General features: G+C 38.8%; 1 protein-coding gene across 2 annotated transcripts; it reads left to right on the top strand.

The window, feature by feature from the left end:
• The first annotated feature begins 3579 nt into the window (after positions 1 to 3579).
• On the top strand, positions 3580 to 23254 carry pcif1 (phosphorylated CTD interacting factor 1). 2 transcript variants are annotated; one of them, XM_036571241.1, is made up of 16 exons: positions 3580 to 3688; positions 4994 to 5136; positions 6290 to 6435; positions 7159 to 7296; positions 7595 to 7734; positions 7853 to 8007; positions 12480 to 12627; positions 12722 to 12805; positions 12912 to 13011; positions 13098 to 13260; positions 13883 to 14058; positions 14159 to 14245; positions 14352 to 14536; positions 14671 to 14764; positions 17063 to 17238; positions 22185 to 23254. In XM_036571241.1, the coding sequence occupies exons 2-16, from the start codon at positions 5013 to 5015 to the stop codon at positions 22465 to 22467; spliced, it is 2199 nt and encodes a 732-aa protein (XP_036427134.1). In that variant the 5' UTR covers positions 3580 to 3688; positions 4994 to 5012; the 3' UTR covers positions 22468 to 23254. The 2 variants fall into 2 exon arrangements, with proteins under 2 accessions (XP_036427134.1, XP_036427135.1); XM_036571242.1 differs by having other exon boundaries at positions 6311 to 6435.
• Positions 23255 to 23918: the final 664 nt, after the last annotated feature.

Here is a 23918-nt window from a genome sequence, read left to right on the forward strand (position 1 = left end):
AACCAAGCCTTCCTTGTAAAGGGCTCATATCCCACATTTTCCTTGTACTTAGTTTTTTCCCTTGAGGTCCACATGTACAGTCATATTCATGTTTATATTCATATATTCATCTTTACATGACCATGTCCAACCTCTCTTTATCCCTTAAACAGATTTTGCCTTTGAGACTGCTATGTAAATGAGCTCTGTTCTGATTGGCTGCCATCTTTTGTGCCTCATTCAAAAAACTGCTAACTGCTGTAAGCTGAATGAGTGGGTCTACGTAAATGTGTTGGTCTTCATGACATCACAAGAACAGTGGATTCAAAACAAGCTGTTTTCCCAGCTTCATTTCCTTATATGAACTGTGTGCTTTTGGGGAGTGAATATTACATATTTATGTGTATATTAATAATAATGTTAATAATGTTCGCATAATATAACATAAAGGACTTTGATGTGGTATGTAAATAGTGTTAAAGTTACAAGATGTAGCCTTCACCCCCCATATATTAAAACTAAGATGTAAAAACAGCCTGTCTCCTACTGCAGTTAAGCTCTGCCCATTTACAATGAAGTTATAAGGAGTGTTTAAGCCTGGCACAATACAGGACAGGTAATTAGAAGAGGGGTCATTTAATTAAGACCTCATTAATTAAGAATTCATACACATATCATAAGTGGACCTAAGTGGAAAGAAATACACACAAAAACACAATAAAGATTCCAGCAGTTCTAGATATTCTAGAAATCTGATGCAGGTGTACAGCAGAACTTTGCTAAACTTTGACCAACTTAGTACACAAACATTTGTAGTACTCGGTGCTATATTAGTAAGAGTATTACAGAATCTTAAGAGATTTTAAAGAGGTGACAGGGTGTAGACATAAGCTGTTACATGCTTTATTCATAAACCGATTAAGGGGGAATTCCACCCATTTTTTCAAAATTTAAGCACCGAGATGTAAACAAAGGCATTCAGAGTGGATTAATATGAAATGGTTCACTGCAGATCTTTACAGTAGTTGAATGGGAATCTGGGGTTGTGACACCTACAGCGTAAATGAAGCCATTTTATTACTATTCAGAACAACCAGTAAACCTACATGTGTCTACACGTGTGTTTTCATAGATAATGCTGATGAAGGTCTGTCTTACACACAAATATCCCTCTAGGATTTAAAAATCTACACTGTAGCCCCGAAGCTTATATCAAAATTATTTTAAAACGTCTCCTGAATAAGGTTTTTCATTAACTTTCTGCAAGGGAGCTTTTAGAGGCTTTAAATGCTTTAGACGTCTGGTTCCTATCAGCTCCACTGGGAACAATTCTAACCCCAAGTTTCAGTACAAAGTTTTCAAATCAAATCGCTCGGAATGATTTTGTTTACATTTTAATAGTTTCGAAAATTTTGTGGAATTCCTTTTCAAGTAACACTCCTTACCAAAAAAGAACAAAAAACAAAAGTTCACCATTGTGGTTTTCAGTGCTTTATTTGAAAATGTATTATAAACTTGCTTTTTTAAAGAGACATGGGGTGGGTAATATAGCAAAAATATAATATCACAATACTTCAAGACACTTTCTCAATTTACATAATGACATTTAGCTTTTCAGAGGTTTGATAAGTCGGTACAGACAATGATTTTTCTTTAAAGTTTCACACACTACACTGAACTAAATTAAAAGACTAATTATGCCGTTTTAATGAAAAATGTAGCTGGTCCACGCTCTTTAAGTACTGACAATATCCATATTAAGCACAATGAGACCTTATTTTACACAATAACAATAAATATCGTTATACTGCCCACCCATACACAAACATAAACAGATTCCTTGTGTTATTGATAAATAGATTACAGCTTACAAGGCTTTCTATCTTCAATCTTCAGTTTAGGCTTTAAAATGTGCCTGAGATCGGAAAACGAAAAAGACCGGAAACAGAGCATTTGTATCAGTAGAAAAGAAAAGATTATTTTTAACTTATTTGTTATTTAACGTGTTAGCAGCATAGCTAACTTTGTGTTACTTTGACCGTTACTCAGCAAGTCAGCTAGGCTAAGTAACGTTAGCTAGCTAGCTTAGCTACTTTCAAATGAACCATCCGGTGTTAAGCTACCAATTTAGCTACTTTTTTGGACAAACCTTAGCTATTTTCCAAAGCAGGGAGTCTCCAGTCCAGCCCTGGCTCTAGCCTGTTCACATATTCAGTCAGCACGGCCGCTAACATAGACGTGAATGAGTTCATGTGCAAACAGTAATTTAACTAAATCGTTTTGACCATTAACTGTCTTATCGCTATCACACAGGGGTTTAGTTCATTTCTGTTTCTGAACTCTCTGAATTCACAGCCGTTTTCTTTTAACTATGAGTGATTTTGTCAGACGATGTTGTGGTTATAGTTATAATCTGAATTTTAGTGGAGCAGCGACTTGGAAGTAACAGCTGGTTAACATGTCCTAATGGGCCGCGTTTCAGTTACTATGTCATACTCATCCCCTTGTCTAACAACAGAAACAGAAAAATATGTAAACGAGAAAGGCTTTACTGGAAATTTGTCTGTATTCAAATACAGTAGGCCTATATTTTTGAGCACAGATAGTAGGAGAGGAGCAACCACGTGTAAGGGCTGACGCAACTGCGTCACGAATATGCTAATTGTGAATGGCGTCATCTAGTTACATTAAGCGACTTTTCGAGCACGCTTTAGCTACTTTCCATTGAAAGTAGTTGACAACACTGTGGCCACGTCGTGAGAAGGGTCTAACTGCAGAGCCGTAGTACCGCACACTCTCAGCTCCGGATACCATGTTAAACAGCGGTCGAGGGCGCGGAATGTAGTGCGTAACGTTTTTAGAAACCCTTAAACGCTATGGCTGAATCTCAAATGGCTCCCTACTCCCTACAGAGTGCATGTGTATAGTTCAGGAAACGATGGCTTCTGTGCACGAATACTGCTCTAAATGTTAGACGGGGAGTCTTGTAGCTAGAGTCTAAATATAAATGGCTTTTTTGGGCATATAATTCAGTTGAATATAGAATCTATTATTATACGACCTACGCTGTACACTACATAGGGAGTAGAAAGCAAGGAGATCCAGCCTGTGTGATCGTGATATAAAACACGAAGTCTGGTCGTCGAGCATTGGCTGGTAGACAACGAGATAAAAAAAAAAATGTTACCATAAATACAAATAGTTTCTTTATTATAACTCTCATCTAATAAAAGTAACGTAGTAAAGTTCAATTCACCGTTTACTCCCGCAGTCATCAGAGCCGAAAGTGCGGCTACAGTTACTAAACAGGGGCGCGGGGAGCTGAAAGTGCGAGTCTGGAGCTAAAGCTACCGTGCTGCGGCTCTGCTGTTGGATGTTACTGCATCTCGCTCGTCTTACAGCATAAACCGACAGGCGTAACTACTGAAGAGAAACATTTATTACACCGGGACATCGAGGGCTGCTTAAATCAAATCGAAACGGTCCGCTTTCACCGCACCGGCACACGCACGGCTCTCTTGACCCTCTGCAAATGGCCCCGTTCTGTTACCGAGCGGCCGCGGGCAGGAGAATCAAACCGGCGCATGCGCACTGCCCGGGTCCGAGTGCCCGATACAAGATGGCGGAGTCGGTGGGGAGGGAGAGGCGGAGGCGGGTCCGGACTGAATAGAGCAAAGCCTGTACAGGACTCCGAGCAAACCTCTCCAAGGTAAGGCATTCAGCTATTTAAGAGGCACGTTGCGGCAACAGACATGCGGCGGAATGTACGGCGCACACGAACGTGCAGCCAAACTTTGCAGGTCTGCGCCGAGCGCGGAATAAACGGGCGATATTCCGCGCAGGGAGCGCGGAGGCTCAGCCCGCCATCTTGTCTAATGTTTCCCTGATCCAAAGTGCGCGCCTAAAATCGGCTTAGTGACAGACGAGCACTGGCCGGGCTTAAATCTTCCACTTTTCCCCCCTTTTAACTATCCGTCCTGGTTGGTTTTAGATATCACTTGCCTCGAACGGCCCGGCATTTGTTCATGTTTTACCTCTTTTTTCCCCCCTCAACGTATCCCCCATCCGGGTTCGCTGGTGCTGCTGCTGTCGCCTTTGTTGTGCTGCCCGGCGCTCTCTCCCTCCTCCTCCTCCGTGTTTGTTTTCGGCCGGCTCGATTCTGGGGTGGGCGCTGGAGCAGCAGCAGGCGCATGCGTGCGCTCATTTGCGCTCTTAACGACTTTTAAAGGCAGCGAAGCTTCGGAAAACCGAGCATTTTTCTGTCTGAATGCTTCATTTAATGCCCTTGGTCGTTCATATAACCACGAAGCTTAAGTCAGCTTCCTATTTGCCAGCTTCTTGTTCAAAATTCCCCGTTCCACCTTAAACGGTGCAGCAGTTAACGTTACATTCTGGCGCCTCGTTCTGCTGCACCGTTTAAGGTGGAACGGAAAAAAATCTTGCAAGAAGCTGACGAATGGAAGCTAAATTCAGTCTTGTCACATAACCGTCAATTAACGTTATGAATCGTCCTGAAAACAATAAAACAATCTCTCGTTAGCTTACGTGCTAGCAGGCTAATCACGGACGAGTTGTTTTCGTTCCAGGACGAGCACCACCTCTGTAGACACCTTAATTTAGAGTCCCGTACATGACATTTATTTAAGACCTTTTTACACATTAAGCACACATTTTTGCACAACAAGGACTGAATCGTACTGTATTACAGTAGCTACCCTGTTAACTAGCTAAGTAGCTAGATGTTTTGGTGACGTGCTTGGTCTCCCTGAATGAAGTGTTTTGGCGCCTCTCTGTAAAAGCTCCAACTCCGTGTGAATATGTAAGCGAGCTGATGTCCTGTTTACAACAGGGCTTAACTTGATTCAGTGGTTTCAAGTCAGATCATTAAAACCAAATGATTTCGTTTGTATGAAAGTGCAAACTGCAGATGTTTACGTTTGCATACTAATTAGTACATAAGCCAGTCCTAAGCTGACCCTGTAAGGCACTTATTTCATTCTTGTTTGTGTAAAAGGCAGGACAGATGAGGAGCTATGACCAGTGAAAACCACGGAACAGTAAAGGGAGACTCGGGAATGGTCATGTCACCCACCGGGTCCTCTTCACAAGCTTCTCCCCTCACACCCTCCACCAGCAAACCTATCCAAGAGCTGCCAGGTGTGTGTTTGTCTGAATATCATGGTTACAGTTAGTGCTGGGCAATCCTGATACAATTTAATAAAACATAAAATTGCACCGTATTGTAAACATTAAAGGGGAGTTCACCCAATTTTTCAGCATTTCTTCCTTTCTTGACATGCAAGCAGTCATTGAGTGTTTTGATATAAAATGGCTTGTGGAGAAATTTTTTTAACTCTGGTTTCTCTACAGCAGTGGTGATTGGAACCAGGAGTTGCAATGTTTACAAAACATATAGGCATTTTATTTATTATCCAGATTGACCAGTGAACCTAGTTTTCATATGTAATGTTGATAGTAAAACAGTGGCAGATTAAAAAAAGCAAGTTTTCTTTGGGGACATCCATCCATCTTACCTCTTCAACGTGAATTCACTTTAGAAATACATTTTAGTCCAAAAGCTTTTGTCAAAACTGTTATAAAACAATGTCTAGACAGTGTAACAATCATAACAATTTCTTGTAATAATTTAGTGGGAACTTTTATAGGCATTAAACGCTTCAGATATCTGGTTCTTATCACCACCACTGTGAACAGTAATGACTCTTCAGGTTTTTCTAGATTTGCACGTTTCACATCAAACCACTCTCAATAACTTTCAATACAGAATACAATGCAGAAATTTAGTCAAGTTGGTGGAATATCCCATAAAAATTATATATAAAGAAAAGTTTTTAAACTGTTTTTTTTTAAATCCACCTTAAGCACTGAACGAATGGTATACATTGTAGTTAACTGTTAGATCATGGATATGGTCATTGCTGTACACAACATTGTTTTAAGCTGATTTTAATACTTTCTGCTTGGCAACAGGGACACCAAGTTTTATATCATTAATATAATGCTCATTACCTAGCAAAACTGAAAAACCACTTCACAGTATGTCAGATTGACAATATACTGGTGTAGTTGTAATGTCATTCAGTACTAATTAAAGGCCTTCATCTCTAACAGAGAACTGTAATGATAAAGAGAACACAAAGTAAAGTATTGGCATAACAGGTTGCCTGTAGTTCTGGTTATGTATTGTTTTATAACTCTGTGTAAATGATATCCTCACTGTATTGAAGAGGACTGATATTTAGGAATTTTTGAACTTTGAATTAAAAAATATTTACGTTTTTTTGTTAAGTGAGTCTGGTCATTCTCTCAGATGAGCTGATTCAGGCTGGGTGGGCGAAATGTTGGAGCAAGAGGGAGAACAGGCCGTACTATTTCAACCGCTTCACCAACCAGTCGCTGTGGGAGATGCCAGTCCTGGGGCAGCATGATGTCATCGTAAGTACAAAGTGAAGCAGAAAATTTCAGTTTCTTTTTTTAAAGCATATTTTCTGAGCATTTTTGCTAAAACTATATATGTAAGTAAAGAACAGTTTAAAAATCTCTTTTTAAACTACTAAAAAGTGTGCTTAAATACATTTAATATACTAATTCATAATATGCATGACAACCTGAGAAACTGGATGCAGTTCTGTAATTTGTAGATGTCTGTGGGATTTTATTTTTTGTAATATATTTAACTTTGGAAGCACAAAGTTCTCAAAGTGATTTTCAGTATATTCGTTTAAAGGTGACGTGTCAGATTTAGGACATAATTATGTTTTTCTCATCTGGCATTGTTATTTATTTGTAATGAATGTCAAACTTTCAGCAAGGAAATGTGTGAGCCTCTAAGGTTTGTCGTTTTCACTGATGTAAATTTTAATTGTATTTGAATAAACTGCGCATGAGCACTGAACCTGATAGGATTGTGAAGCTGGATCAGAAATAATGAGCTGTGAAATGAGCTGTAGTAACGTGTTAGTTAACGATTCACTGAATATTTGAAAGATTCATATGTTTAAGATCAAACATCCTGTCAGCCCACTTACCATCTCTTAAGCAAAAGAGCTTGAAAAAAAAAGGCAGACTATGATTTTCTTTCTTGTTTTGTCTGCATCTGTGACCAGACAGTGTTTCAGTATTGATACTCTGCTAATTTTGGCTCTGCTGCTGTTTCAGTCTGATCCTCTGGGCTTGAATGCAGCTCCTGCCTCAGGTGAGGGGGCAGGGGATCCCGGACTGGGCAATGGGCAGCGAAAGAGACGCCCATCGGAGGAGGCCTTCCAAGGGGGTCCTAACAGCTTCAAGAGGCCAAGGGTCAGGTTTTTTTCCCACAAAGCTGAATAGAAAGCGTTTGAGTACAGTTTTTAAAAAACATGTATAAAATATCACCACTTAGTGCTGTTGTATTAGATCTTTGTATGGTTTTAGATTAGTAGTACTGTATTTTCCTTTTGTATGGCAATGTCAAAAGTATACTTTGATGAAAGATTACAAAATAACAACGATATAATATGATGAAGCATGCTTAAATTGACCAGTTACGTAAATTAATGGTGTAAATTCTGATTTCAGGTTCACTTTAGTGATCATTTAAACCATTTTTTTAATGCAGGTTGAGATACCTGTAACTCCAACCACCCCAACAATACCGATATCACCCAGCACACCTGGAGCAAAGCCCTGGAACTCCACTTCAGATGACAAACAAGGCCAACCCAACACCCCGGCCCCGGCCCCATATCGGCCATCTGTGTAAGTGCACCAAATCAGCCCATCAGACTGACCACTATTTTCCTAACCAGGGCTTTTTAGAGATTTTCTGTGTTGCGTACGTTGTGCTTATATCATACCCATGATTCCATTATTTTAGGATCTACTGGGACCTGGATGTTCAGACCAATGCAGTGATTAAAGAACGAGCCCCATACGACTACCTCCCTCCCCACCCTGAGATCGAGCTGCAGCGTGCCCAGCTCACCACCAAACTACGCCAGCATTACCACGAGCTGTGCTCCCAGCGCGAGGGTACGTACATACCTTTGAGCCTAACCCCACTTAGGCTAGTCACAAATCTTTATCTGACTGTTATTAGTCATGAAAGAGCGATGGCAATGATCTGGTAGCAGATATCTGATCGTCATCAGCAGAAAATGCTGAATCTGTTGTTGGAGGAAAAAAATAATGAATCTGATCGGATCCTGCAACAGGTCTAGCCTGAAGTGGCACTCATTGCGGTATTGCCTTTAAATTGCTTTGTATTTGCCTGGATCTGTATAGTGTTTCACAGCTGTTTAAGCCCTTTAGATATGTGCTTCTTAGAGCTTATTATTTAATTTGCCGATAACATTTGTCATTATTTCATCTAAAAGGCTGCTCTGTCAATAGTAACCAGTCTGAATCTGGTCCAGTGCTGTAACCAATCTGTCCTGAAATAGCACACACTCATACAGTGTGATGCAATGTTGTTAGCTGTGTGGTTCTTTCTGTGGGCTACTGGAATCATTAAGTAGTTTGATAAGTGAAGTGTGTCAATTAAAAGTAGCTCATTGTAAGGCTTTTTTTTTTTTGTAATTTTTAAAGTACAAATTGGATCGGCTTTGGCTAATCCTCAGGGTGTCAATATCTGTATCAGTAAAGAAAGTGGTATTGTGCCATGTCTATCATGCACATAATTGTGATTCATAATTTATTTTTTTTAATATTTTGTATTTTTCTTGTCACTTTTGCAGTATAATCCTAATAACGGTGTGACTCTGTGATAGGAGTAACTCAGCAATATCTAATGATTAAATTTAACGAATGTGGAAATTGATTGTGATCATTTCAAGTAATTGTGACAATTATGTAATAATCATGGCAGGCCTAGCATCACTGTAGCATGATGTAGCGTGATGAGTGTAAGCCATGATGCAATAGAAGCTATTAATGACAATGTTTTGCAAATTGTTGGAAGAAGTTTTCCACAATTAACTCAATAATGCATCCTGGTAGTGTGTCAAGAGACTTCATATGAAGTCCACATACTACACTCTTTAAAGGTTGCTAAATGGTTCTTGGCATAAACATTCGGTCCAAAAACCTAAATTGATATAAAACATCTAGAGTAAAAGGTTAAAACAGCTGTTTGCACATCCCATTTACAAAAATAGATTTTACAGAATAATTTGAAAGGTTCTTTAGGGAACCAAAAGCTGTTCTCTGTGGCATCGCTGCAGAGTTCCCTTTCTGGCACATTTATTTTTAAGAGTTTGTGCAGAAGCAATGCCAAAGTTCTTCACTGGAAATAATTGCAAGAGAAAAGAGAGTGGATGTCCCCTCTGACCATGCATGGGTCCTCTCAGGGTTAAAATATTGTTTTTGAAGTACTATGTACATGCCTGAATCTTTAGTGCCTTGCAGCTGTTGAAGCTCTGTAGATATTTGCTTTTTAGAGCTTTTTTGTGATTTGATGTAATTTAGTAATTATCATTTCAGTTGTCAATTTATCTATTGCATTAATGTGGTCAAATAATCTAAAGTCTGCCCTGTTAAAAGCAACAGGTTCAGTTATCTATTTTTGTCATGTTTCAAGTTATTTTGTGACTGATGTCTATTTAAAATCTGAAAACAGTAATATCTTTCAAAGGGCACTACATCTTTATCGTTAATATACTTTTCAAGTTGAGAACAGTGATGTGGACTAATCTTGGTTAACCTAATTTCTGTGTTTAAGGGTTCACAGATTCTTCTGTATGTTCTGCTTGATTAAGGGTGAATTGAATTTAAACCAGATAGGTTGTTATGCTAAATGCATCAGCTGGGATGTGTAGCCTTAGAAATTTTCTTACACTGAGTAAGTAAAAATACTAAGAACATTTAATTCCCTCTCTAAGCAGTCTGGATTTCTTGAAACAGATTACTTTAATAAATGCACGACGAATACACTGATAAGCCAAAACATTATGACCACTCGCAGATTAAGCGAGTAATGTTGATAAACTCGTAACAGTGGGGCGTGTCAAGGTCTGGGATACGTTTGACGGTAAGCGGACAGATGGTTCTTGTAGTCGACTGACGTGGTGAGAAATACGCAGGTGTCCACACCTGAGCAACTCTGACAAGGGCCAGATCATTATGGCTGGACGACCAGGTCGGAGCACCTCCAAAATGGCACAGTTTGTAGGGTGCTCTCTCTCAGTAGTGAATCTACCATCGGTGGCCCGAGGAGAAAGAAACCACAAACAGGCAACAGGAGGTTGGGCGCCCAAGGCTAATGGATATGTGAGGGTGACGAAGACTGGTCTGAACTGACAGAAGAGCTACTGTGACACAAATCACAGAAATTTTTAATGATGGTTATGGGAGGAATGTGGCACAACACCTAGTTGGGGCTTCATAGCCACAGACTGGTTGAGTGCCCATGCTTACTCCTCAGTCAAAAGCACCTACTTTGGGTACACCAGCATCGCAGCTGGACCTTGGAGCAATGGAATAAGGTCGCCTGGTCTGATGAGTCCTGTTTTCTTTTACATTACATGGACTACTGGATACATGTTTCATGTTTACTTGGGGAAGTGGTGGCACCAGCGGGAGTGTGATGCTCTTTGTAGAGTCCTTCCATTCATGTGGATGTCAATTTGACACAGTCCACCTACATAAACATGATCATGGACCAGGTACACCCCTTCATGGCAATGACATTTATCAATGGTATTCCCTGCATCTGTTTTGGCTCATCAGTGTGTATTGCATAGTAAGGAAAATAGGTTTGAAGAGCACCGTATATTTAAATTCTGTTCATTTCTGCATTAGACTTTGTTCCACACCTTTCTCAGTAAGGTATGAAGGTGACTGTGGTGAGAGTGAGGAGGCAATTATCAGGCCTGTAAAAGAGATCTTGACAGAGTGCCACCGTTTTTGCATTTTTTTTCCTGCTCCCAAATTATCATGTTACTTCATAGTGTCATTCAGTTTAGACTTGTCCCTTAAATGCTCTCTCCTCGCGATAGAACATCACACTCAATCACTCATGTCAGAAAGAATGAGTTTATTAATGACAGGAGCCATTGTGGCTGTAATGTTTTAGTGAAAGGTGTGATGTCGAGGCGTGGAGTGCAGAGCAGTAGGCATAACCGCAGGGCATGAGTCATGCTTTCTGCATATCATGTTCAAAAGAAAGAATAAGCCATTCCTGCAATACATAATGGGGCTTTTTGTCTCAGTGCGCAAATGATTTGGCTCAAAATTGTGCTGCAACTTTGGAAAAAATGCTTTTAAAAGGTTATGAGAGGTAGAGAGTAGTAACAAAATTCAGAACTTCCAGTTTAGTTTGTGAGATCTAACACATGCACTTTTCCTCAGTTCAGGCTTTATTGTTAAGGCCAGCTTTCCATTGTTAAATTTCCTTTTCTTTTGGGGCAAATTTTGTGTTTAGATTACTGGTACTGTAGTTAAATTGTACCAAATATGTCTTCTTGACATTCAAAGTGGCCAGTGTGATATTTTTGAGGATATCGTCAGTTCTTACAGAGAACACTGAATGACTGCAGGTTTCGTGACAAAAAGAGCATAATTAGTTGTGTGTAAGTGGATTTAGTGCAGTTCAGTATGTGAAACACTGAATGAAGATCATGTTCATTGTTCTTGAAGGTATTTTTTTAAAACCTGAAACTGGTGGTCCTTGTTTTTCATCTGTTCCAACTTATCAAACCTAAGAAAAATGAAATCATCATGTGTATCATTAAAAAATGATATTGTGATGTCATATTTTTTTATTGCCATATCAGCCAACTCTACTTCAGAGTAGTTATCATAAACATTTTTAATATTGTGATATATTTCAAAATATCTGCTCATTTGTCATGTCTGTATGAACTGAACGAACTAAAAATAGACATCTAACGTGGAGCCCAAACTGTCAAATGCATGTTTTCCTCCTCTCTGCGAAAAGTTTGCGAAAAGAAATTGTTTTTGTTTTTTTAAGGCTTTAAGGCTATATTAGAAACAATATTCTTGCATGTGAAGTGATTTTTTTTTTTAAATACAAATCTGTCTGTTCTTTTATTGCCCCATCCTTAAACAAGCCATATGCTTCAAATAAAGATGTTTTGAAGCAACATCTTTTTGGCCAAATCAACTGGCAACTACTAAACCCAAGGCCTAGTCAGTGCTTCTTTTGTTCTGAGACCTGCTTCTGATTGGCCCAAGTCATGTACAGGCAGTTTACATGCTTCGTGCTCCATTAGGTTAAATCTCCTATTTAAAATGAGAACAATTTTCTTGACCAGCTTAACTAGACAGTAAGAGTTCAGCTTGTTCCTTTCAACCAAGTTAACATTGTTTGATTGACATCAGTGTTAAGCTTTAAATAAGGCTAGAGAGCTGTTTTGTACAAATAATAATAATAATTTCATTAAAAGAAAACACTCTTGGAGTCACAGGCTAATCCTATGGTACAGGTTCTGTTGCCCTATTTGATTTTGTGCTTCTTTACTGAGATGTTGATTTGGACCTTGAAGGGATAGAGCCGCCACGAGAGTCCTTCAACCGCTGGCTACTGGAGAGAAAGGTGGTGGATAAAGGAGTGGACCCCTTGCTCCCCAGTGAGTGTGACCCTGCCGTCTCCCCCTCCATGTTCAGAGAGGTCATGAATGACATCCCCATCAGGTTGGAATCCATTCCAAATTTTTCTGTAAAATTTAGGATATATGTACATTTCAGTTCTTTGAGAACTAACCATGTTCCTTTTCTGGAATTCTAGGCTCTCCCGCATTAAATACAAGGAGGAGGCCAGAAAGCTTTTATTCAAATACGCAGAGGCAGCCAAGAAAATGATTGAATCGAGGTGATAATTCCTGCATAATATAAATGGGAGTTAATGAAATATTGACAGTATTTTGGATGGTGGTGAAAATACAGATGGTGTAACAGCAGCACCTATTTGTCTACAGAAACGCCACACCTGACAGTAGAAAGGTTGTGAAGTGGAACGTTGAAGACACCATGAACTGGCTGAGGAGAGACCACTCTGCCAGTAAAGAAGACTACATGGTATTATCCACACCTTCCTACATACATGTTCCCCTTATTGTTTGGCTTTGCCACCCGAAGTGCTGACTTTGCTGGGTTTTTCTCAGGATCGCCTGGAGCACTTGCGGAAGCAGTGTGGTCCTCACGTGACTGCTGTGGCCAAAGACTCGGTGGAGGGGATCTGCTCTAAGATATACCATATCTCTGCTGAATATGTACGCCGAATCCGCCAGGCCCACCTCAACCTGCTGAAAGAGTGCAACATCACAGGTTGGACAAATATGCGATGAAAGACTACTTGAACTGCTGTTTAGTCTAACAAACATTTTATGCCTCAAGGGATTTATTAGTGCATGCCTTAGCTTACAGTGCCAATAATAATAATATAATAATAATAATGGTAGTAGGAGCAATAACACTTGTTATTGTTTAAAAAACCCAAAGACATTTACACTGGTTGACAGCACAAAAGTATAGTAACATGCCACATTAATTATTGTGAATGGAATTATAGTATATTATTGATAATTTAATAGCTTCTTAATTACTACTTCTTCTTGAAGTACTTCTTTTTAACGTCTTGTTCCCGAACTATTTAAATTTTCACGTTTTAGCTGTCGCTGTATGCTAAATTGGGCCTGACCGATAAAGCACAGACATTTAGTGTTATTTTTTATGCTGTAACAAATATGGTTTTATATATACCAGTTACAAATTGGACCCTAATGTTACGTCTCAAATTATTAAAATGACCAGTCCAAGCTTTACTGCAGGTGTAGCACAAAACAGTTCACTTATTTGAATTATTTCAGAATTACAGCAGCACATACGAGCAATAGAAGACTCAAAGCTGCACAATCCCTGTCTGAGAAATGTTATTTTTATGTTGTAGTGGATGGAGCAGAGAGTACAGAGGTGCAGGGCCGGTTAGTGTATTGCTATCCAGTCCGGCTGTCTATCCCGTCCCCTCCTCAGCCCCGTGTTGAGCTGCACTTTGAGAATGACATGGCCTGTCTGCGCTATAAAGGAGAAATGGTGAAGGTCAACCGTGGCCACTTTAATAAACTGGTAGGATTCTCTTATAGACTTTTATAAGGACCAATTTAGGTGATGATGTATATGAAATATTAGTATGATGTTCAAGCGTATGTCTATAAACCCTCAATAGGAGCTCCTGTACCGGTACAGTTGTATTGATGATCCAAGATTCGAGAAGTTCCTGTCACGTGTATGGTGCCTTATAAAGAGATACCAGGTAAGCAGATTTTTATCTTCATACAAAGCGTTTGCATTAAGTTTTTATCTCTTAGGTTACCCATGTTGTCCATGTCTTAATTGCACTTGACGATTGTGTGTTGTAGGTGATGTTTGGATCTGGTGTGAATGAGGGGACAGGCCTACAGGGGGCACTCCCTGTACCAGTGTTTGAGGCCCTTAACAAGCAGTTTGGGGTCAGTTTTGAGTGCTTTGCCTCACCACTCAACTGCTACTTCAAGCAGTTCTGCTCTGCCTTCCCTGACGTTGATGGTTTCTTCGGCTCTCGAGGGTGTGTGCCGAAGTTCTTGCTACTGTCACCTCAGCTGTTCTCTGCGTTCAGTGTTATTAGTGATCAGTAGTTTTATAATGAGTTACTCTGTTTCCTATGTAAATGATTTCGCTGTCTTGTGATTGTTCTATCAGGCCGTTTCTGAGCTTCTCTCCTGTCAGCGGCTCATTTGAAGCCAACCCTCCCTTCTGTGAGGAGCTAATGGATGCCATGGTCACACACTTTGAAGTAAGGGACACTGTATTTATGTCATAGCTTGTCTCAGATGGAAATGTTTTGCATGGAAGTTTATATACACTACTGTTAAAAAGTTTATAATTACTCTTGAGTAATAAGCATGAGCATTACAGTCCATGTCAGGTTCCTACTATTGACTTCTCTCAAACTCTAATGGGGTTTCTATACTTATTATGTCCCGGAAAAGAAGTAATCTTGTTGCTCTTTACTTTACTTCTACATTATTGTACAAAACCTACATAAATCTAAATGAATTACAAAACACATGGACAAAACACACTAGTCAACCCACAAACCCATTAGTCAATAGTTTATGGAAAGAAATAGTCACACTAAACGCATTTCAAATTTCACAAATTCTGCCTCTGCTCAAATTTTACAATACTTTTATATTTAGCATAGCCAGTTATCATAATGTAACTTTGCTTAGCCAGTTATTTGTCAAGTTTACAGCAGTGTAAAGAAGTTTCAAGCTTAGCCATATCTTAAGCTTCAAAACTTCTTTTCTTTGCTTGCAATTAATTAAAACTAATTAGAATTCACTTATGTAAACATCTACTCTCGTCTTACTCGGTCATTGTTCAGCTTAACCACTCTGCGCTGGTCGCAGCTGCAACAGGTAGTGCACAAAATATTGAAAAATGGCAGATACAAAGTAATATATAGATTTAATTACATTTTTCAAGAGATTAAGTGATGCATAATATTAATTGTTTATTTATATGTAATTATCTGTTTGTTATATATTTATTGTGAAGTCTGCCTTGAGATTTAATCACCACTTTTCATATACAAGGGATCCCGAGATGTTAATTTTTTTAACTTCGTTCTCGATTTTTAATGGCTTTCTCGATCATTATCGGATTTCCTACAGCTCTGTTCATCAGTTTGGGCACAACTAATATCTTCATAGAATTGCTCTAGTAACTATCTGTAGTCTAAAAGAATCAAAGGAACAAAAGGAATATCAACAAAAAGTGAAAAAAAATAAAACAGAATAAAAAAGGAATAAGAAAGGAATAAAAAAGACTTCAGCCGCTGAGTTCTTGTGGAAGGAAGGAAAAGGTCTTCTCTTAATTGAGCTTTAAGTGGCAAGATAGTTGCCGGACAACCACAATGCAAAGATCATCTCGAGGCATCCCTTTTTATTACCCATGGGGTGATGAAGTAATCACCCCACCCCTTTTTACACAATTCCATATCATATGGAGATCATAGTCCCCATTGTATTCAAACCCTGCACCCTTTTTGGAAACCCTTAGAACCAAAGCACATGATGTCATTTTTTTAAAAACCATTCTAACCTGGTTGTACCAGGCTGTTTCATCCTCTCAAGGTCATCATACAGCTTCTTCACCCAAGTACATGAGCTCACTTCAGCTATAGTTTATACTGTCATCCAACAGTTCACCTCCTTTCAACCATAACTTGCTGCTACAGTTTGTACAGTTTCTTTTTTGTGAGTTTCAAGAGTTCATCCCCTTCAGAGGTGATATCCCAAATGCATGCAGACTATAGCCTGCTTCCCAATGTTACCTTTTTAGTAGGAGATCTCCAAATACTCAAGTTAGCTAACATTTTAGTTTGTTGATTATTAATCAGGAATGTATCATCAAATCTTTCTGTCAGCAACTTCTTGCGAATAATTTGAAATCATGTAATTGTAACCAGCATCATATAAAAGAAATTATTTTATATTATTGAAAACTGTAGACTGTAGACGGTAGTCAGGGTCGTGGGAAAGGTGTTTCAGGCTGAGGTGCTGAAATTTTAAGCAGCACATACTCATTGCCACTCCCATAGTGACGCGCTGAGGTTCACCACTCGAACGCACACCGAGCAGGAGATATAACAGTTGATTTAAAAAAGAAAAACAAAAATGTAATTAAAACGTGGGCATTACATTAGGATTATTTTTGTAAAAACAATATTAGCCTGCCTTGGTGCCCAGAACATGCCTGTAACCCTGCATACACTTCCCTCTTTGCACCTCAGCTTGCTTGTAGTTAAACAACGTGCACCCAAAGCATTTGGTAGCTGGGGAGGGAAATTGATTTGTTTCACAGTAATGAAACTGCAGTGTTAACTTACACAAGTACACTTAGATCTTTACTACTTTTAAATCAAGTTTTGAAATATGGGAGTTTTGTCACACCCTTAGCACCCCCGCTTCCCGTGTCCCTGGCATGTAGTGTTCTTTTACACAGCAGCTGAGTGTGCAGATAAAACATTCAACAATGCAACCGTCAATTTCTCTTCTCCCCTCACTGCCCATGTGTTTTCATGTAGGACCTTCTCGAAAACTCCAGTGAGCCGCTGTCTTTCATCATCTTCATTCCCGAATGGCGTGACCCCCCAACCCCAGCCTTGACGCGGATGGAGAGCAGTCGGTTCCGCAGGCACCAAATGACAGTACCTGCTTTTGAACATGAGTATCGCAGTGGCTCTCAGCATATCTGCAAGAGGTAAGACTCCTTCCTGCTTTGTATTTCCCTTTAATTTCTCAGAGGTCCATACAACCCTTACTACCTAGTCATGTGAAAAAATTAGGACACCCTATTAAATATTTAGTTTTTTTATTAAGAAATATTGCTATCAAACTGTATCTATAAATAAAGGTGATATTATTACCTTTACAAAAACAATGAAAATTTGGATTTATCATTTACTTAACAAAAAATTCCTACTGATGAAAAAATTAGGACACTCTGTGCCCTAACAGCTGGCATTTCCCCCTTTTGACTGAAATGACCTGAATGAGTTTCTTGTAACCATCTACCGGTCTCTGACATTGAATGGAGCAAAGTTTATTCCTGAAGAGTTCTTTCAGCTGTGTGATGTTTGAGGGGTTTCTTGCCTGAACAGCCTGGTTCAAATCACCCCACAGCATCTCATTAGGATTAAGATCTGGACTTTGACTTGGCCATTCCAAAATTCTGCATTTCTTTCTTTTGAGCCATTCCTTAGTGGATTTACTGGAAAGTTCTGGGTCGTTGTCATGTTGCATGGTCCACCCCCATTTCAAGCCTTTGTCTTTTTTAAAATGTAGCATTTAAAATGTTTTTAACTAGTTTTTTGTTTAATAATGGCAGTAGATTGTATAATTAATAGAGGTGTAATAGTGTACCATGTCCTGAACCATAATGGTTTGGTTCATTCACTCATACGGACAATACACGGTATGTGTGAAGATTAATGAATGTAACGCGAAACCAAATTTCACAAGCGCAAGTTCCACAGAAACCTTAAACTATTAACCTGTTAACCTGGTAGCAGCAGTGGTCCGCAGAAGAGCCTTCGTCTGCACCTAGTGCCAGATGATTCAGTGTATTTAGGGTTCTTATCTTAACTGCAGCTAACTGCATAAAACTTCTTATTCCCGATCAGCTGTGAGGCTGTTTGAGGTGTACAGTGAGCAAGAGGTAAGAAAGGCAGCTCTTAAAGGTAAATAAAAAGAGAGAATTTAAAAAAAGAAACACTCACAATCTGAAACTAAATGAGTGAAATGAGACTTATCCCTCTCCACACCATGCAGTATTTTTGCGACTCAGCACAAAGCCTCACAAATTTTTCTGTTTTGTCTGCTCCTAACTACAAAATCACAACTGGACTATCACCGCACAAATTGGTTAACGTTAGTGACTTTCCCTGTCGAGTGCAAATGACCCACATAGCAGGCTGTACCAACGAAGGTTACCTCAGGGGGCAGTGTACGACACTAGCACTACTGACTGTTCAAAATGAATAAAAAGAAAGCTAGACTTATGCATTTGGGTGTTTTATTGCTTTTTTCCGTTGTACCGATCCTGTATCGAACCGTGATGTCTAAACTGTGGTGTGAACTGAACCATGACTCCTATATACCATTACACCACAAATAATAAATTATATAGTGTGTAGTGTCTTGTACATAAATTCAAGACATAAAATAAATGTAAGAATGATTCATGTGGAGCGGACATGGAGTGGGGTTTCTCGGCCGCTCTCAGTCCTTTTTTAAATATTTCATTCATATTGATTAGGTTCATCATTCTGTTTACATACAGTTAGTTTTAACCCTTCATGATTTGTGGTGTTAACATTGTCAACCAGAAGAGATAAACAGAAAAGACAAAATGTTAATATAAGTTTGCACTACTGTGGAAGTGGCTACTACAGAATAATGCATGGCCTTTTGCTTTTGAAATTCAGAACAGAATTAGCTGCAAGAATGAATGAATAAATAAAATTTGAATAAATACATATGTAACACCAAACTGTGTTCTTAAATAGTTTAAATTCCATTTTTTTTTTTCTTCTATTCTGCAAAATGCTGTGCACAAAAAATTATTTCAACCATTCTCCGATATTGGATTTGAAATGAAACACATTTATTTTGTTCAGAAAGTTTTAAAAGAAATAATTGTACTGTAATGATGAGGCTCAGCAAAGGAATATAGTTATCACAAATCATCATCAGGCCATCTTGTGTATAAGTGCAGAGTGTCTTTCATGTCGATACAGTACTGTGCAAAAGTCAAATCTCTCTGGCTTTTAAGTCTTGTCTAAAGGCTGTTTATCTGGGCAGGAAGAATTTATTTGTTTAAAATAAACTCTAACATTAAATTAAATACAAGGAAACAATAAATGATTGGATGAGCGAGCGTACTTGCTTAACCATTTCCAAAGCTCTCCTTGAGAAAGTCCAGTATTCAATTACCATCCAGTACCTCGTTTATGTGATCAGTCCTTCATTATATTAAATCTGGTGCTGCTGAAGGAACTTAGCAGATACACACAGTTAATCTTTCATTAAGTTCAGCAAGAAATCAGAAATCAAACCTTTGTTCTTCTAACCAAGATATGAATAATTGTTTAGAAAAAGTGCAAACATAGAGAGTGCTGCTAGTAGGAAAAATAAAAACACAAATATTGAAGGTGCTCTGTGGAGTAGCATCCAAAAGTTTGAGGAAAAGTGAATTTCCGTGGCACTTTTTTCACTGTATTAAAAAGCTCTTGTAGGATGACTATGGACAGAAAATCTCTGTATTTTGGCATTTTGTGTCCATTGATATTCTCAAAGAGCAGATCTCCACCTACAATAAAGCTATGAAAATATCCCTTTTTTCCACCATACCGACGATTTAACCCTAACTTTTCTGCTAGTGTGTCTCATAGTGATTTATCTTCTGAAATTTGGTAAGAGTTTGCAGTTTATTTTCAAAATAAAATAGCCTTGATAAAAGAGAGCATAGCTTAACCAGCTGAAACAAGCTTCTGTAATCTTCCTGATAAGCCACCTACATCAATAATGATGTCTTTCTCTGTCATGAATTATTGGGAGCTTACAACTGTTATAAACAAACTAAGTTCATCCACGTGTGATCTTGACCCTGTTCCTACTTCTGTCCTTAAGATGGTTTTTGATTATGTTCAGAGTGATGTTTTAACTATTGTAAAAGTGGTTCCAGACGCTTTTTAAACTGCACTGGTGAAGCCTTTGCTAATAAAGAGTAGCATGGATCCCTCCATACTAAATACTTTTAGACCAATTTCAAACCATCCTAGAAAAAGTTGTTTTCAAACAAATGTGTATCTAATATCACACAAGTTATATGAGAAGTTTCAGTCAGGTTTTTGTTTAAACCACAGTAGTGAGACAGCATTGGTTTGACCTCAGGCTCAGCGCTGATGCACAAAATACTTCTCTTCTGGTTTTAGTGGATCTTAGTGCAGCTTTTGATACTGTTGATCACTAGATTCTAATCCACTGTCTTGAACATTGGGTGGGCTCTTCGGGCACAGTTCATGGCTTGGAAATCATTCATCAAAAAATGTTTAAACTTCTTGTGGAGCTTTTCTCTTTGTACATGTTACCTCTAGATAATGTCATTAGGAAATAAAATATCGTTTTTCATAGTTATGCTGACGACACACAATAACAAGACTGTTGACAGGCTGACCAGCTGTGTGTGAGAGATTTCTCAGTGGGTGTCACGAAGTTTTCTACAACTAAATCACGCAAAAACTGAAATACTAATCGTTGGTACTAAAACTCAGAGAAAGCTGCTTTGAGAAACTTGGTTCTTTAGCTTCATAAACCAAACCTGAAGTACGAAACCTGAGTGTGATCTTAGATTCTGAGCTCTGTTTTATCCTGCATGTAAACGCAGTCACTAAAGTAGCTTTTTATCATTTGAGAAATATCGCTAAAGTTCGGCCTTTTCTGTCTCAGAGTGACGCAGAGAAACTTGTTCATGCGTTTGTTACAGCAGAGTTGATCACTGTAATGATCTTACTGGACTAGGAAAACAGTTCATCCTCTACAACTCGTACAAAATGCAGCAGCACAGATTTCTAACAAAAACAAACCGAGAGATCAGATCACTCTCGTTTTGAAAGAACTGCACTGACTGCCTGTACCTTTCAGGATAGATTTGAAAGTTCTGCTGCTAGTTTTTAAGGCTCTAAATGACCTTAAATCACCACTTACATCACAGAGTGTCTGTCTGTTTATGGTCCAGCATGTCATCTTAGATCTGCAGATACTGACCTTCTGCGTACACCTTCTGTAAAATACAGAAAGGAGAGACTCGCTCAGTTATTCTGCTTCTAAACTGTGGAACTCAGATCACCTTTTAGACAGTCAAGCTCAGTGGTCACTTTTAAGAAACATTTAAAAATGTGTCTCTTTAACTTAGCATTTAATTAGAACTCTTCGTCTCTTGGTATTTATCTTTTTAATTTGATCTTTGTTGTTTTCTTATATAATTTAAAATTAATACTCATAATTTCTTCTATTCATTTTAAGCCCTATCACTTTGAGCTGCTACAGGCATGAAAAGTGCTGTATAAATAAAGATTATTATTATTATTATTGCCATGCTACAATAAAGGGTTTTTAATGAAGATGCCGGTGCTGTGGATACTCACTTTTTCTCATGTTCACAACAGTTTTAAAAAAACTAAATATATAAAAAGAATTATTTCTCTATTTGTTTCCGTTTCCATTTGTTCAGTTTTAAACAGCTTTTATGGCTGCCCAAGATTTTGCACAGGCCAGATTTCTTCCCAGGGATTAATAAAGTACATCTATCTATTTGTTAGAGGTGGTGATATGTTTTATATATAAGTTGGAACTGACAAAAAAGTACCAATAGTCCCACATAAACTAAAAAAAAAAAAATTGCAAACTATAATTACAATGTTTCATTTCACACACTACGCTGCACTAAATCCAGTTCAACAGGTTTAACATGCTATAGTTGTAAGGAAACATGCAGTTTATCAGTGTTCTGTACTTATGATATTGATGACATACTCTGAGAAATGTGACATAACCTGTAGCGATAATGATAAATATTGTCATATTGCTCAGTCCTACTCTCTGTCTGTCAATTTAACGATTTTGTCACCTCGTTTTATTTTTCAGAGACGAGATGTACTACAAGGCCGTTCATGGAACAGCAGTCATCTTCCTGCAGAACAATGCTGGCTTTGCCAAGTGGGAGCCCACCACAGAGAGGATTCAGGAGCTCCTGGCGGCCTATAAGATCTCCGGACGCTCACTGTCCTCTCCTGGGCCCTCCTCCGCCAGTGCCGGAGACAAAGACTCCAAACCAGGCCACGAGCGCTCGGCAAGCCTGGACGTTCCAGGAAGCCGAGACAACAGCAGTCCTGTAGACAAGACTGCGCCAGAAATGGCAAACATTTAGATGTGTGAATGTGTGCGTACGTGTGAGTGAGCTTTGAAACAGTGCTTTTGGGTTGAGACTGACTCTCTGCATGTTAAGTTCATGAGTGAGAATAAAGGAGAGCGAGTGAGAGAGCGCGAGAGAGAGAGAGAGAGAGAGACTCATACTTATTTACTTTTTTCTGCCTCAACTATTTAAAGAGTTATTCTGGGTTTTTATTATTAATGTCATCATAGTTGTTGAGGGTTTTTTTTTTAATCAATGTAGTGATTGTTTGGTCACTAATTATTACATTTTGTTGTTGTTACCGTTGTCGTCTGTATAAGACGTGGTAATTCTGGTCAAGTCCTTTTGTTTCTTTGGCCTTTTTAACTTTGTGCTTTGTTCCCTGGCAGAGTTGTCGGTCTGTCAGGTCGAGAACTGAACGTTGAGGATGGAGGGCAGCGTTTCTTGGAGTTGTGCATTCTCGTTTGGGTCTGTTTTGTTTCTTTCTTTTCATGGCAACAGGAGGGAGGTGGACCAGAGAGTAGGCAGCTATGTTTATAAGCCTTTAAGATGATGCACATTACAGAGTAGTTGTAGGATTTGTGCGTAGTTATTACCTGTGCTAGAGCCAGTTCATTTTACGCTCCTGTGTGTTGTAGAGGCTCCTCCAAATGCCCTCGCAAGCCCCAGTGGTCCCTCTTCTGGAACAAGGCACCAGGAGAACTAAACTCTCCTGGGGGTCAAAGCTTGGTCTACATGGTTTCTTCAAAACTGAAAAATCGCAAAAGAGGCAAAAATAGCAAACATAGCAAAAAAAAAAAAAGGTCAGTTTTGTTTATTTTCAAATAGATATGGTTGTATGTATTGTAAAGTAGTTTCCACAGTTCGTTTTCCTTCACTTTTGGTCGATGTTTTGTTCCTAAAATATGCACAGAGGATGGTGATAAATCCAACTGACATTGTTTACTTGTCCGTAGGAACATGGTTCACTTTTTTATATCTCTTTTTGAGCTGTAAAGTACGTTCTTACGAAAGCTTTGGTATGTCTTACTGCGACAAACAGGAGCTCCATTTAAACAGAAGAAATGACAGAATCTAAAACTTGTCCCCTCTGATGAATTTAGAGAAACTTTCCAGAAAGGTTTCAGATTAGTCAGTGGCATTTGTACATGGTAATTTACTTCCACTAACAATGTGTCACCCCTGCTTCTTTTTGAGTCTACCTCTCATCTCTGAAGCTTACAAGAGCAAGCAATAGTTAAACCTAGAATTAAAAGAAGGAAAAGCTTACAAGTGGTTTGATATTGCATGTTAGCAATAGTGATTATTTTATCCATCCATGGTTTATTGGTTCCTACACTCTTCATTGTGTCCTCAGAAGATTAGTAGAGTACAAAGGCATAAAAGTGCTAAATGTCATGTTTTTTTTATTCTTCTTCTGTGATGTTACAAATGTTTATTTGTTTGTTTACTCCAGAACGAGATTA

The sequence above is a fragment of the Colossoma macropomum genome, unplaced genomic scaffold (assembly GCF_904425465.1).
Source record: "Colossoma macropomum unplaced genomic scaffold, Colossoma_macropomum, whole genome shotgun sequence".
Lineage (NCBI taxonomy): Eukaryota > Metazoa > Chordata > Actinopteri > Characiformes > Serrasalmidae > Colossoma > Colossoma macropomum.

Coding starts and splice junctions, on each gene's coding strand:
- pcif1 (XM_036571241.1), top strand. CDS start 5,013: ATGACCAGTGAAAACCACGGAACAGTAAAGGGAGACTCGGGAATGGTC. Junction 7,297..7,594: donor ACAGCTTCAAGAGGCCAAGG/GTCAGGTTTTTT, acceptor TTTTTAATGCAG/GTTGAGATACCTGTAACTCC. Junction 14,537..14,670: donor GGTTTCTTCGGCTCTCGAGG/GTGTGTGCCGAA, acceptor TTGTTCTATCAG/GCCGTTTCTGAGCTTCTCTC.